General features: G+C 34.5%; 1 protein-coding gene across 1 annotated transcript; it reads right to left on the minus strand.

The window, feature by feature from the left end:
• Positions 1-3393: 3393 nt before the first annotated feature.
• LOC137744202 (alpha carbonic anhydrase 1, chloroplastic) lies at positions 3394-9480 on the minus strand. The gene is made up of 6 exons (XM_068484065.1): positions 9243-9480; positions 6429-6637; positions 5442-5548; positions 5028-5130; positions 4007-4189; positions 3394-3908 (listed from the first exon to the last, which is right to left on the minus strand). Exons 1-6 carry the CDS (start codon positions 9319-9321, stop codon positions 3777-3779), a joined length of 813 nt encoding a protein of 270 aa, XP_068340166.1. The 5' UTR covers positions 9322-9480; the 3' UTR covers positions 3394-3776.
• Between the last annotated feature and the right edge of the window lie 3958 nt (positions 9481-13438).

A 13438-nucleotide genomic window follows, 5' to 3' on the forward strand; every position in this document is an offset into this window, starting at 1 on the left:
GAAGTTATGCAAGTTTCAAAATTTTCCAGAAAAAAGGGTGAGATTTGAGTTGCAGATGGCGGCGCCGGCGGTGGAGGACAGCGGCGGACAACGGAGATCATCGAAGAAGACAGGGAATATTCCGTCAAAGTCAACATAATATTCTAACAGCGTCAGGTAATGCCGTTAATCTTTGTTAAGTTTTTAATGGAATATTCTTAACGGTGTCAGTCAAACTGATGGCACGTGCCTGCGCTTGGGGTCGCGTCTAGCCGTGCCTTGGCCAGTGCGTGAGGGCGCGTGCATGGTCCAAAAATTTATCTGAAGATTTGTGTAGGTCCTTGACGTCGAGTAGATCGATTTCATGTATTTAAACCCTAGGTTTGAGCAAACTATAGGGGTTTTATTTAAGTTTCCATATATTTGCTTTAAATAATTCTATTATAGTTATTTCACATATAGGGGAAACGTATCCCGAGGACATACGGGGTCAGGTTAGGCATGGGGTCTATGACCCGACGATGTACTTGTGAGTGGGCTGTTTATTTTATACCTATACATATTTATAGTTTCCCTAAATGCGTAGTTACTTCACTTTTACGCTTATATTGCCAAGTATTCATTATTGTGATATAAATTGTGATAAATGATGCTATATGGTTGGGATATTACTGTCATGACATTCATACATATTTGTACATGCTCATCTGCTGCACCCCGGTGTTAGTACTCCGCCCAGGGCCAGGGCCAATCATTTACATGTATGTTCACATCTGCATCATTCGCTCCCCCTTGGATCCAAGTTTTGTGCTAGTCCTGTCGTACAGATTGCATAGGAAATTCTAACTCGTATGTGACTGCGCCTCGACGCCAATCTTCACGTGGTCGTAGTACTAGAGTGTATTGATTACACTCAGTTCTGTCATACAGGTTGCATTATGCAACTCCGACTCATGTGCTAGCATGGATTGATGAGCCATTGATTATACTTGTTTATCACATAATTATATTATTGTGGCATTTGATATATCATGACTTGGCATATTTCTGGTTATAAATGTTGGTGTATTATTGTTTACATACTTACGTAGTATGTTTTAAGGAAACTATACTTGTTTTAAGGCAAGGGGTTAGGATGTTCAAAAATAAAGGTTTTCGTATGACCGTTGTTTTGCTGGTCCACTCAACTTTGTTTTTTGCCCCTCCAGGACCTAGATAGCTGATTTCTTCGTCGCACTTGAGGAACCTTTGGCAGTTCTGACATTATCTTCGATTTAGACATACATCACAGTTGTGTAATAAGTGTACTTTAGCTACTCTGACTACTCTTTGGTAGTCGTATTGTCTTTTAAGCTCTAAATAATTGTAGTGGATTATTCCTACGATTGCGCACTCTTTCAGTGATTAGTATAATTAGTTCAAATTAGTTTTAAATTTATTCACTTTTTCACATCACATACCCTTAGAGCACTTCCATTGGGGGTGGGATAGGCCAGCACATAGCCAAAAAAATGGCCCAGCACCTAGGGAACTCTCTCCAAGCTAGCCCAAAATTGACTTGGGACCGGCCCATCTGACGCCATGCTGATGTCAGTCACTTTTTTTTTTTTTTTTTTTTTTGGACCGGAAAGTGATGGCCCTAGTTTGTTGGAAAATCTGAAGAAGAAAAAATGCACCAACAGCATGTTTGCACCAACACAAAGGTTTCCAACACAATTTATAAGTTAGAAACCATAAGAATAGGATTGAGAACTTACACAGGTGCAATGCAAGATATTTCACCGAGAATTGGACCTTGAACTCGTTGGAGTTTGTCAGTTTTCCTTTGTCATAATCACATGCAAGGAATTAAGCCCTCGAATTAACCACAAAAATTGCAACACAACAGGATTTAAAGCTCAAGAACACAATACCGTGATAGAAACATCACCTGGGTTAGAGATTGAGAGCTCAAGCTCTCGGCTTCAATGGTAGGACCTCGCACCATGCACCGATGCCGCATGCAAGGCCATGGTTGGGTTCCTTGAGCTCCAGGGATTACAAAAATAATATTTTGTGTTTGATTTGTTGAAGGGTTTGAAGAGGAAGGAGAGCTCACGGGAGTGAGCTGGAAAAGAGAGAGAGAGAGAGAGAGAGAGAGAGAGAGAGAGAGAGAGAGAGAGAGAGAGAGAGAGAGAGAGAGAGAGAGAGAGAGAGAGAGAGAGAGAGAGAGAGAGAACCGGTGGGAAAAAGGAAAAAGGAAAAAGTGATGGGGATGTTTGATGGATTGGGTAAGGAAATAGGTTTCTAAAACCTATTAAAATCATTATTTTAAAGGTTTAATTGGAAATGCATTTTATTTAATTATATTTTAATAAACCGGTGGGGAAAAGAGAAAAAGTGATGGGGATGTTTGATGGATTAGGTAAGGAAATAGGTTTTTAAAACCTATTAAAATCATTATTTTAAAGGTCCAATTGGAAATCGATTTTATTTAATTATATTTTAATAAAATGGACTAGGCTGTTTTTTTTTTTTTTTTTTTAGGAGTAAAGATGTAATTGGCATATTACTGTTCATTGGGATCTATTACTATTCACTGAGTGGAAGAATGCACTGGGTGCTGGCACATTTTTGTTAGGGGTGGAATTGCTCTTATGGTTACGTCACCTCACAATGATGGCCAGCACGGCGACCTTCCTAGATCAGGATGTGTCATCCTCTCTAGATCCTCTTTGTGGGAATTTAGAAAATCAATCAATCGTGTCCGTTCATCATACATCTTGCCGTTATAAATTATTTAAAATTTAAAATTGAATATAAATAGTACCTAACAAAAATTGGTTGCACGATGTACATTAAACAGATATGATTAATTAATCTTCATTCCCATAAAAAAAATATCCGAAGAGGATCCTTGTCCATAAAATATAGTGCTAGTTTATCTCATCAACTGTGTTCCTTTGATTATTTATTCTTTTGGAAGCACGTTAATTTAATGATAAATACAGATGATTTAGTAATCTGTAGTTCCTTAATTTGGTAATGAAATTAAGGCGTATATTCCGGAAAAGAATGAAGCAAGTTGGAGCACTCCATCAATCAAATTGAAAGAGATGGTCAATTGACCCAACTATACAATCCACCCATACCATCCATGTGTGTGTGTGTGTGTCCCTTTCTGCTGATGAATCCCTAAAATAAAATATCTTATGGTGCTAATTCCGTAGTTTTGTTAATGATCCAAACATTTGTATTTTAGCATATCATTCATAGGTTATTTTTACAAAAAAATTACACAAATTCAAACCATTATGACATCCCATTATAGTGAAGGATATAGACAAATAATGTTTTCCACAGTCAAATGGTTTCAAATTTGGATGTTTTTTTGGAATAAATGATATTTGAAAAAAGATCTCAAAGATGGACGGTTGAACCGTTGAAATACAATTTGGAGTGTGTAAAGAATCCCTCAATGCAAGGGACTGTTGCATATGTATCCCTCAATGCAAGGGACTGTTGCATATGTATTTATTATCAACTTAAAAAGAAAGGAAAAAAAGGTACACAAACTTTTCTTTCTAGCTAATTACTTTGCCTAACTAGTAACTATAATTGATTCACTGATGCTTCAACATCAGTGGATCATGAATTATTCACACGGGTACAAATCCAAAAACAACGACAATAGACATACGAGGACTCATTTTCCCTACCTACGACTCATGCATGTTCCTTTAATCCAAGCCACTGCCTATGAGTCATCGCGGCTCATTCTAAATGAATGTCACACGTCGACTAAGATGACACATTTACTAGTGCATAAGCTCATCGTAGAGCTCAATCTTGCGTCCATTTGGAGATTGAAGAGGTCTTGAGTTGTTTTTGCAAGATGCATCCAATGGTGCTTTTAGTGCATCTAACTGATGTTTGGAAATAGTCCTCACCTGCATGCATATTCATGAATGTCAAACTTTAGGGTTGTGTATTTATATTTTTATGTGTGCGCGCGCGTAGAAAAATTAATGAAACGAATAATTAGTACCTTTCCGAGAATGCTCCAGACAACATTTTCGGTGCATGGAGGAACGGTGAGAGAGCCAACGTATCTGTAATATTTGCGACTCTTCTTCTGTAACTCGTTCAGATCAACAGTTCCAACGGGAATGATAGCATCTTCATCTTTCTTGCACGCCTCCTTGGCCAGCTCGGCCAGCTTGTTCTTAATCTGTATGATGAATTGTAAGCCTTAGACTTTCGAAGTAATAGATAAGATCGAAACCTTGAAGAGAAGGTAAAGCCCTCTAAGGAGCTGCCCATGCAAATTCCCATTAATTAGTCACTAATAGGTGTTTTGGAGTAATTGTAGCAATGGTCCCTCAATTTTAATCAAATGGAGCAATGGTACCTCAACTAAAAATCCATTATCATTGGTCCCTCAACCCATCAAAACGTGTAGCTATAGTCCTTTTTGTTAACTCTGTCAAAATTATGTCAAAATGAGTTATGTTGGAAGGACCATTGCTACAATTGAGTTAAATTTAAGAGACTGCTTCAATTGGGTTAAAGTTGAGGGGCAATTTCTCCAGTTTGATTAAAGTTGAGGGATCATTGATACAATTTGACTTATTTGATTTTCCATATTTGCCCTTTGATTCAACCTCACGTGCATGACACGTGATTTATTTTGACGGAAGTTCTACCGGAGTTGACGAAAATGACCATAGCTGCACGTTTCGATGAGTTGAGGGACTATTTGTAATAAATTTTTAGTTGAGTGACTATTGCTCCAATTGAGTTAAAGTTAAGGGATTGTTGCTACAATTTACTCTAGGTGTTTTACCTAGCCATTTGTAGACTCTTAACATTTGTGCAACTAACCTAATCTCAAAATGGACAAACACCTCGAGTCGTGAACTTTAACCATGAGCTACAGATTCATGTTCAGGGCCCAGAGCCTTGGGCATGAGTCTTGATTCCTAGACTCAAGCCAATGTTAATCTCCCCCACTCAAACATTGATTCAATTTCTCAACCAAACAAGGGTTTAGGGAAACTCTAACGTACCTGTAAGAGGATGATATCTTCCTTGCCGAAATTTAAGAGGATCGCCACAACTGCGAAGCTTTGATCAGCTGCCTGGTGAACCAGATGAAGCTCCGCTGGAAATCTGTAGCAGTTATTGGCATTGTTATATACCTCTAAGCTGTTGCAGTTTTGCTAATTACAAGGTCCAAAACCTAAAAAGTAAAATTTTCCCAACCCCGTCTAATATTTCGTCTAATTTTGTAAAAACGGTTTCGGTTCTTCATCGCAACAAGTTTACACTTTAGATAGAAACACTTCAAGCCAAATACTTTAGACATAATAATGTTGGTTTGTTGAGAAAACAAGTTACAAGGGCCTATCTCTAACGAACCATTTTCATTTTTTCGCTTCACTCGATTTATTAGATAAAAGAGAGAAGGAGAATGCACATACTGGATTCCATTAAGGCGATGCTCAGAGGGAGTGTGCCAGTGCAACTGCATCAAGTTGTAGTTCTTACCATCCACATCTAGTGTTCCCCCATTTCCTTCGAAACGCAACTTCATAAACAAAATCCATGCATATATAAGTTAATGAGGTAGCGTGGAATTGAACGCATGATCTCGAGTAATGAGAATCTTAATAACTTGAACTACAAACCCGTTGCTTCTTGTTCTAGGCTTCTTGTTCTAGACTAGTTGTAATCTGAGTTCAATTACATAACCCCTTATTGAGCAAGGAATTGAAAGAAAAAAAAAATGTAACCACTTCCAAAATTTTGAGCTCAAACAATTGGAAGTTTCCCAATAAGTTTTTCAAATGGGATGATCACTTACCAAAATAATAAAAACAGAAAAAAAAATTCTAACATATTCTTACCAAAATAATATGGTAAAAGTATGAAAAACAACCCTACAAGATAATCCGACAATAGCTACTGAAAGGTCTTTTATCCACCTATTAATTACTAATAATAGGTTCTATCCATTCGTTGCAACTAGTGTTTAAAATATAGACGAAATTATCAATATTTTCATTAAAATATTTAAAAAATCAAGGATTGATATGGAAAATGGGTGAAATGCAAACTTCACTGTATATTGCCGAGATATAGGAAAACCATTGAAATATTTACCGATTCATTACAGAAAATTTGTCGGAGTCCATTGCAGATTTCGAACTTCTAAATTTTTTTGATAAATTTTTCTCTAATTTCGACCAAATCTGAATGAGTTGATATACTCATCCCATTAAAAAAAAATTTATAATTTATGTTGAAGGCAACCGATGTCGATATCGATATATCAATCGATATTCTCGTAAATTTGCATACCAATTTCTCAACTTATATCGATATTTTAAGCAACTACTATTACTGATTTTTTTTATTTTTTCTTGGACTGCAAGCATCTTAAGAAGGGTGATAGAGGAACAAATTACCCCAAGGTTAAAGCCGTTGTTAAACAATGTGGCATTTGAAGTACGGTAGACTCTGGTCAACGGCATTAGTTTTTTGTTAGGGGTAAGTACGCTCTTGACGACGTCAACCGGAGACTGCATCTTCCCATTTGAGCATGCTGTGTTATTTGGACTCAAGCTTCCCCATTTCTCAGGACCAGTTTGACCAGTGTAGCTAAATGAGAGTGTGTCTGCATGCACGTAGATAAACATCAAACACACAAACAAAAAATTGATCAACAATATATATACACATTCAACCATTTACTAAACAACAATATAATTTTGACACACGAAATTCACCGCACATTGCTAACACACTTTAATAGAGGTCGGCCCTATCATTGCATGCGGGATAAGATCCATTTGTATTAGAGAGTGTGAGTAACATTGTTGGTTTTCTTTGTTTAAAAGAGATTTTTTTTCTGATTTTGATGGCAATGCAGATAACAAACATAATTTGCATTCCTAAAAATCATAACTATGTAACATATATAGATCAGTACATTCAAAAATCAGTGTTTTAAAAGTCGCCTATGCACTACACAGTGGCCAACAGTCGGGATTAACCCGTAGTCGAAAGAAAAATCGTAAAAAGAATTAAGCGGGCCCCAAAATGACTTAGGTGGGGACTGGGTGCCCTAAACGGTCTGGACATTTAAGAAGAGAGGAATAAGAGAAAATGAGTCTCTCACTTCCATTCCCACCTGATGACCACACTCACCCTTTGTTTATTAAAGATATGACTTTAAACCCTAAAACTTAATTTTCTCCACATAAACTCCGACATAAGTTTTTTACTCTAATAAAACTCATTGATTAGATTCCACATCAGCAAATTCATTAATTATATTTGACATTACACATTTAAAAAAATTTGATGCCTAAAATACCCCTATTTGAATGTTTGATGTACACAATTAGTTCTACACGGGTTGTAAGGAAGATTTAATGATTTTACAAAAATAAAAATAATAATAAATTTATTGCCAAATGTATAATAACAATAAAACATGCCTAATATATGTAAACATATATGCTTAGTTTAGTCAATGAAATTATATTTTACAAATAAATGTAGGTAAATTATTTCTCTCTCACACACACACACATATATATATATAACCAAAAAATAAGCATGCCTAATATCGTAAAATTTCATTCGAAATCATTTACCTACAAAAATAAATGTTATTTGATTTAGTGCACCTACTGTTCAAATTTTACAATGTTAGATGCTTAAAAAAAGCAAAATAATTTACCCAATAAATGTAAAGTACATGCAAAATAATTTACCTACATAATAAAGCAAACCCAATAGATGCAAAATAATGTACCTGCATAAAATATAATATATTTTTATTCAATACTAGTTCACCTATTATTTGTACATATAATAATAAAATGTGCCCAATATATGATATACAAAATAAAATACCTACATAAGGAAGAATGTTAGTTGATTCAAAATTAATTTACTTACAAAATAAAGCAATTCTATTTGATTTAAAATTAATTTACCTATTATTTGTACATATATCTTATAATAATAAAATGTGCCAAATATATGTAATAATACATGAAAAATATATTACCTACTAATTAAATAAAAGAACGTTATTTGATTCAATATTAATTTACCTACAAAATATATGTTAGTTGCTCATCATAAATTTACATATAGGTAGATTAATTAGTATAATATGTTTTAACATATATGTAGTACTGCTCATATGTGTGTGTGTGTTGAGCTTATGGTAGTACTATATACATTTGAACATGTGTGTGTATATATATATATATATATTAGGGGTAATAATATGTGTAATAACTATTTGTTCATTGTAATTAAGATGAGTAATTACATTTATTGATTTATTTTGAATATTGTGGCACAAGTTGTAAATATCTTGTAATAATAGGTCAATTATTTTTCTACTTGGCAATCATTTTCAATTTTGGGTTTTGTTTGGAAGTTTATAACTAGAAGAGTATTTGTCTAGAAAATAAAAATTACAAAGGTCTATATCTAAATAACCTTTTTATTTAATATTTTATAAAATTATTGTCCAAACAAGTTGGGACAGCTAGCGTTTTAATAAACATGGTTGAACGTGTATTGAGTATTAGTGTGCCCCACCTCCCTTCTATGCGTCCCAGTATTCCACTTCACCAAGTGCTTACCACCCCGCATACACTTTTATTTCTCTCTAATTTCACCGTAAATTCGTATGATTTCTAAAAAATATTTCGTAAAGTACTACAGACTTCAATCATTTGAACTTTTATTTCATACAATTAAATTTGCTAAAGTACTAAAGATATATAATAAATTTAATTCAATTCACTTAATCTGCTTAGCTCGCCTAGGCGCCTTGATGCCTAAGTGTTAAGCCTTAACATGTTTCCAGACTAGCACCTAGCATCTTTTAGAAGTTTGCCAAAAACAAAATGAAAAGTGGGAGAAACTAATAAAGTATGTTGTGGCAAAGTATTTATGCAGAAAACTAAAATCCTTGGAAAGAAAATGGCAAGAATATTAAGCATGCATCTTAAAAGAAACAGAACCGGCTCTTTTGTTCCGTCACTTGTAAAAGCTAAAAAAATAATGACAGTCGAAGTAGGTTATGAGTTCAAATCTCGTGCACGAAAGTTGCTTAGAAAGAGAGGTAGATAAGATAACATTCAAGAAAACAAATAGGGGAAAGAAAAGCATGGTTCTATATCAGAAAACAAAATCTAAACGCGCAAGAACTGGTTACATATGGATATGTTAGAGGGAGAGAGATTTCGTACCATCTTGGACAGAAGCCGAAGGGCCGAAGACGAGCAGCAAGGCTATCACAAGGAAGGAGAAGGAAACTCTAAGGGCCATAGTTTAGTTCAATCTGTCAATAATACAAATGAAACAAGAGACTTCTGCAGGTGGCTTATGTTTTAATAGCTTGTGGCTTCTTTTGCTGCTAACTTTAGGCGGGCGATCTCTCGCTCTCTCTGCTAAATAGCCGTTGTTTCTCGAGAGTCTTGGAGCACCTTAGCTTTGATGTCTTTGCCTATTTATACACTTGCTGCTACTGCTGCCTTCTGTTGCATATATAACCTGCAGTTTGGGGTTTTTATTTGTATTTAAATAACTAATTATGTCTTTATTTAGAGAGCTTCGATATATTTGTCTGCTTCTTTTTGCTTTAGGGCCCTTGGAATTTAGTGAAAGTGCACATTTGACCTTTCCAGGATTGTGTAACAAAGAGAATTATAATATACTGAGAAATGCTAAGGGACTCTCCATGGACTTTTTGCCACCTCACTCTTTAACGTCAATTCTCATGTCAATATTACAAAACAGGGAAATGTTAAAGACTCTGAAAGTGAGACTCTTCATGGACTCTCTTCCACCTCATATGTTTGACACAAAGTTTTATAATGTTGGCACATGAATTGTGCCAAAAGCATGAGGTGATAAAGAGTCTCACTTTTGAAAATGTCTCCTTAGCATTTCTCAAATAATTTTTTGGTTAAGTAATTAACTATTTCGATACAAGTGATGCTGGGAGAAAAATCCAATACAAAACTTCATGTGTAAAGGTAAATGTTGGGAACCCGCTTGACGTACAATTCATCTGCTCTTGGTAATCAAATTTTACGTTTAAGAGGGGTGGTCTAATGATAAAATAAACAATGTGGAAAGTTATTAAATTTGATTTCTATAAGGCATATAAGCATTCTAATTTACTTGGTACGTGTGATTTGTAAGTGATATTTGTACATATCCAAAATTATCCTATTTCCATCAAAATTATGAAATCGACTTTGAAAAAAAATCTTTATATAGTCCTCAATTTTGATGTTCTACTTGTCTTTGATATTACATGGTCTTTTATTCTTAAGATATGCGGGAAATTTTAGTCTAATATAAAGTAGGAGTGAGGTTCGAATTTGGATACAAAGGAATTTACCGTCTCGATTTTTTAGATGTGTAATTGTTCATCTCTCTCCCATCCACACATTGCATAAACAATAACAATCGTGTTACTGTTAGGGCTTAATAGTGGAAACACAAAATCTGTTGCCCTATTTTAAATTTTAAATTTTCTTCTTGACGCGTGGGTTTAAATTTGAAAAAAAAACAATGTTCTAAGTGCATGGTCACGTATGCCCCAGAGCACCGGGGAACGCCTTAATATTAAACTATAAATAAAATAATTTTTCCACCGCTACCCGTTGTGTTTGTGGACTAATTCTGTAATAATTAAGAAATTATCCTTAAATTATAATTGTTTCTATGCTAATCTATAAGAATGGATCAATTCAATGACCGAAAGATAATCTTAATTTAAGAATTCGAATTCTTTTTGGACTTTAGTGTCTGCAGTTTAAGAACTAAATAATTTGAGTCCTTAGTTTGTGTAAAAGAGAAAGTTGAGCTCTTAGTTTGTGCGAGATAGACTAGCGTAATGAGTTAATGAAGACCGTCAGAATCAATTTGAATGATTCAGATTTTATGGTCCTTGATTTCCGAAAGATCCAAAGTGGATCTCTTTCCTTAATTTGACACCATCTATTTGTAGTTACTTTGGTGTGGTGTTTATAATTTATGTAATGTGCTTATGAATATATAAAGTTGAATGTCTAGAAACAAAACTCAATTTAACAGCCGGCACCATGTGAATTAGTCTTTCATTATCGACAAATGAATTCGGGACATTTTTTAATAGAGAAATACTAATGAAACTTTCTAAAAGTATAACTCTTTATGAATTTTCTGTCACTTTACCATTTAACACAAATTCTCGTACCAATATCAGACAAAAAATATAAGGTAGTAGAGAGGATATGAAAATTTTCGCTTCTAACTTTTAAGAAAGTCTAGGGTTTAGCATTTCTCATTTTAATATTAAAAAAAAATATATTACTAAACTATGAGTTAGTTAAATCAGAGGATGTGACCGACCATGAATAAATGCGTTTTCAACGTGTAAACAACCTTGTCGAATATAGAATTACAAAAAGAAATTGTTTTAAAATATTTGCTGAGTGGGTAATCTTTTGAAATAAATTAAAAGTAGAAAGGGTAAGGAAAAAAGAAACACATAATGTGAAGGCTTTTCTATGGAAAGCTTCAAGACAGACATTATAGACAGCTAGTGGATCCCTGTCATATATATGGGGACCCCACTAACAAATATATATTTTAGTTTCGGTAACTCATTATTTACGAGATTTAAAATTATGATATTTCACTTATTAAAGAAAATATTATTGAACTGTAGTGCTGAGTAGTTAGACAACATTATTTGAAACTAGTGGATTGGACAACGTTCCATGTCAAATTTGTGGGGAACACCATAACCATCTTGGTTCTTTTGATTCTTGAGGTCCAAATCTCTAAGTGGCACATAACCCAAGTTTTAGGATATGTTAATGTTTTAATATACCGTTACAGTAGCGTACGGAGCCTAAACGCAAGTAAAGTTTATCTTCTACTACAGATCAAGCATAAAAGCCAATCACTAATCTCTCAATTACCCAAGTGACGCAAACAAGGAAAAGAAATGAGTAATGGTAAAGCTCTAATTTTCATTAGATTTATTAAACTACGAGAATGAGGATTCGAACTTAAATACAGAAGAGGAAACGCACTGTTCTAACAAACTTAATTGATACCAAACTTACTTACGGCCGCCCTAACATTTCTATTTTTTTTTTTTCCATTAAAAATCACTTGTACAAGGAGGAATACAATACATGCATCAAATGTTAGGAAGGGCTAGTCAAGCTTGGTTTTTTGTTTTAGTCGAAAAACGTCAATTGCATTGAACGAGCCATGCTTGGGTCTTTTTGTAGTATTTTTTTTTTTTTTTTCAAACGACAACCTTCCCCATAAACCCACTCACCACCCCACTAAAAAAAAGGCACCAAGGATGACCATTTCCTCGACAGATTAACCCACACCAGTCTAGAAAGCTCAGATGTAATTTTTTTTAAAACATAAACGAGACTGAAAATTATTTTTCGTATAACAATTTCATTGGCAGATTAACCCGCACCAGTTAGAAAGCTCAAATGTATTTTTAAATATTAATGAGCGTGCGGAAACCATTTTCCGTGTATTTTCATTCAAAACCTTCCCCCCCTAACTTTATTTTGGAGGACAGATACTACCTTACCCAGATACAGATGAATTTTGGTTCCAAATTGGTGTTGGGGTCCCCCAACAGCCACCAATGGCAAACTGTGCACACTTTATATGGGAAGATAATGGGTTTCTGGTCCCCTTTGTTCTGCAGTTTTCTGCTGTGTTATCCAAACAGGTCACTATAATTTTAGCTCCAAATGTCACAAGAACATAGATATCCCATATCCTGCAACAGATGCTCCTTCAAGATATACCATAATCTATTTCTCTTTCAAATCTTTTGAAATATTGTGAAATTTCAAAACCTCATCTATATGCGATTCTACGCCTAAAAAGTTTGAAAGTTTGTTTGACATAAATATTATTGAAACTCCAAAAAAAGTCGATCTACAATCATCCCCTTTCAAAAATTTAAGGAAACTGCATATGAAAAAGAGCACGATGACCTTTAGAATGTCCAGTAATTAAATTCCTTTCTGATAATAGATTTTTTTTTAGTCAAAATGATCCATGCAATTGATATAACTCCTCACTTTAGTCCATAACAATGAAAATCGATAGAAGTAATCCTTGTGTTTGCCCACTATAAATCATTTTGGTTCTTTCGTGAAAAATTTATCAATATCCTCATTAAGTAGAAGGATTAGTTTGACAAAAAATACCCTTCAAAAGGTGATCAAGTGGTTGCTTCCGTGACAATTTAACGAGGATATGACTGATTTTCTTTTAAGGACCAAAATGATTTACATAGAAGGAACAAAATGATTTATGATGGATAAACACAAGGACCACTTCTATCGATTTTCATTGTCAGAGACCAAAATGAAGAATTATGTTAATCACATGGACCATTTTA

This window comes from Pyrus communis, chromosome 9 (genome assembly GCF_963583255.1).
Source record: "Pyrus communis chromosome 9, drPyrComm1.1, whole genome shotgun sequence".
NCBI classification, from domain to species: domain Eukaryota; kingdom Viridiplantae; phylum Streptophyta; class Magnoliopsida; order Rosales; family Rosaceae; genus Pyrus; species Pyrus communis.

Bases quoted from the DNA above. Each gene is read 5' to 3' on its own strand.
- LOC137744202 (XM_068484065.1), bottom strand. From the start codon at position 9,321: ATGGCCCTTAGAGTTTCCTTCTCCTTCCTTGTGATAGCCTTGCTGCTC. The intron at 5,549-6,428 runs GTAATTTGTTCC...TTGTTTATGAAG, and splicing joins ACAACGGCTTTAACCTTGGG to TTGCGTTTCGAAGGAAATGG. The intron at 3,909-4,006 runs GTACTAATTATT...ATATGCATGCAG, and splicing joins TCTGGAGCATTCTCGGAAAG to GTGAGGACTATTTCCAAACA.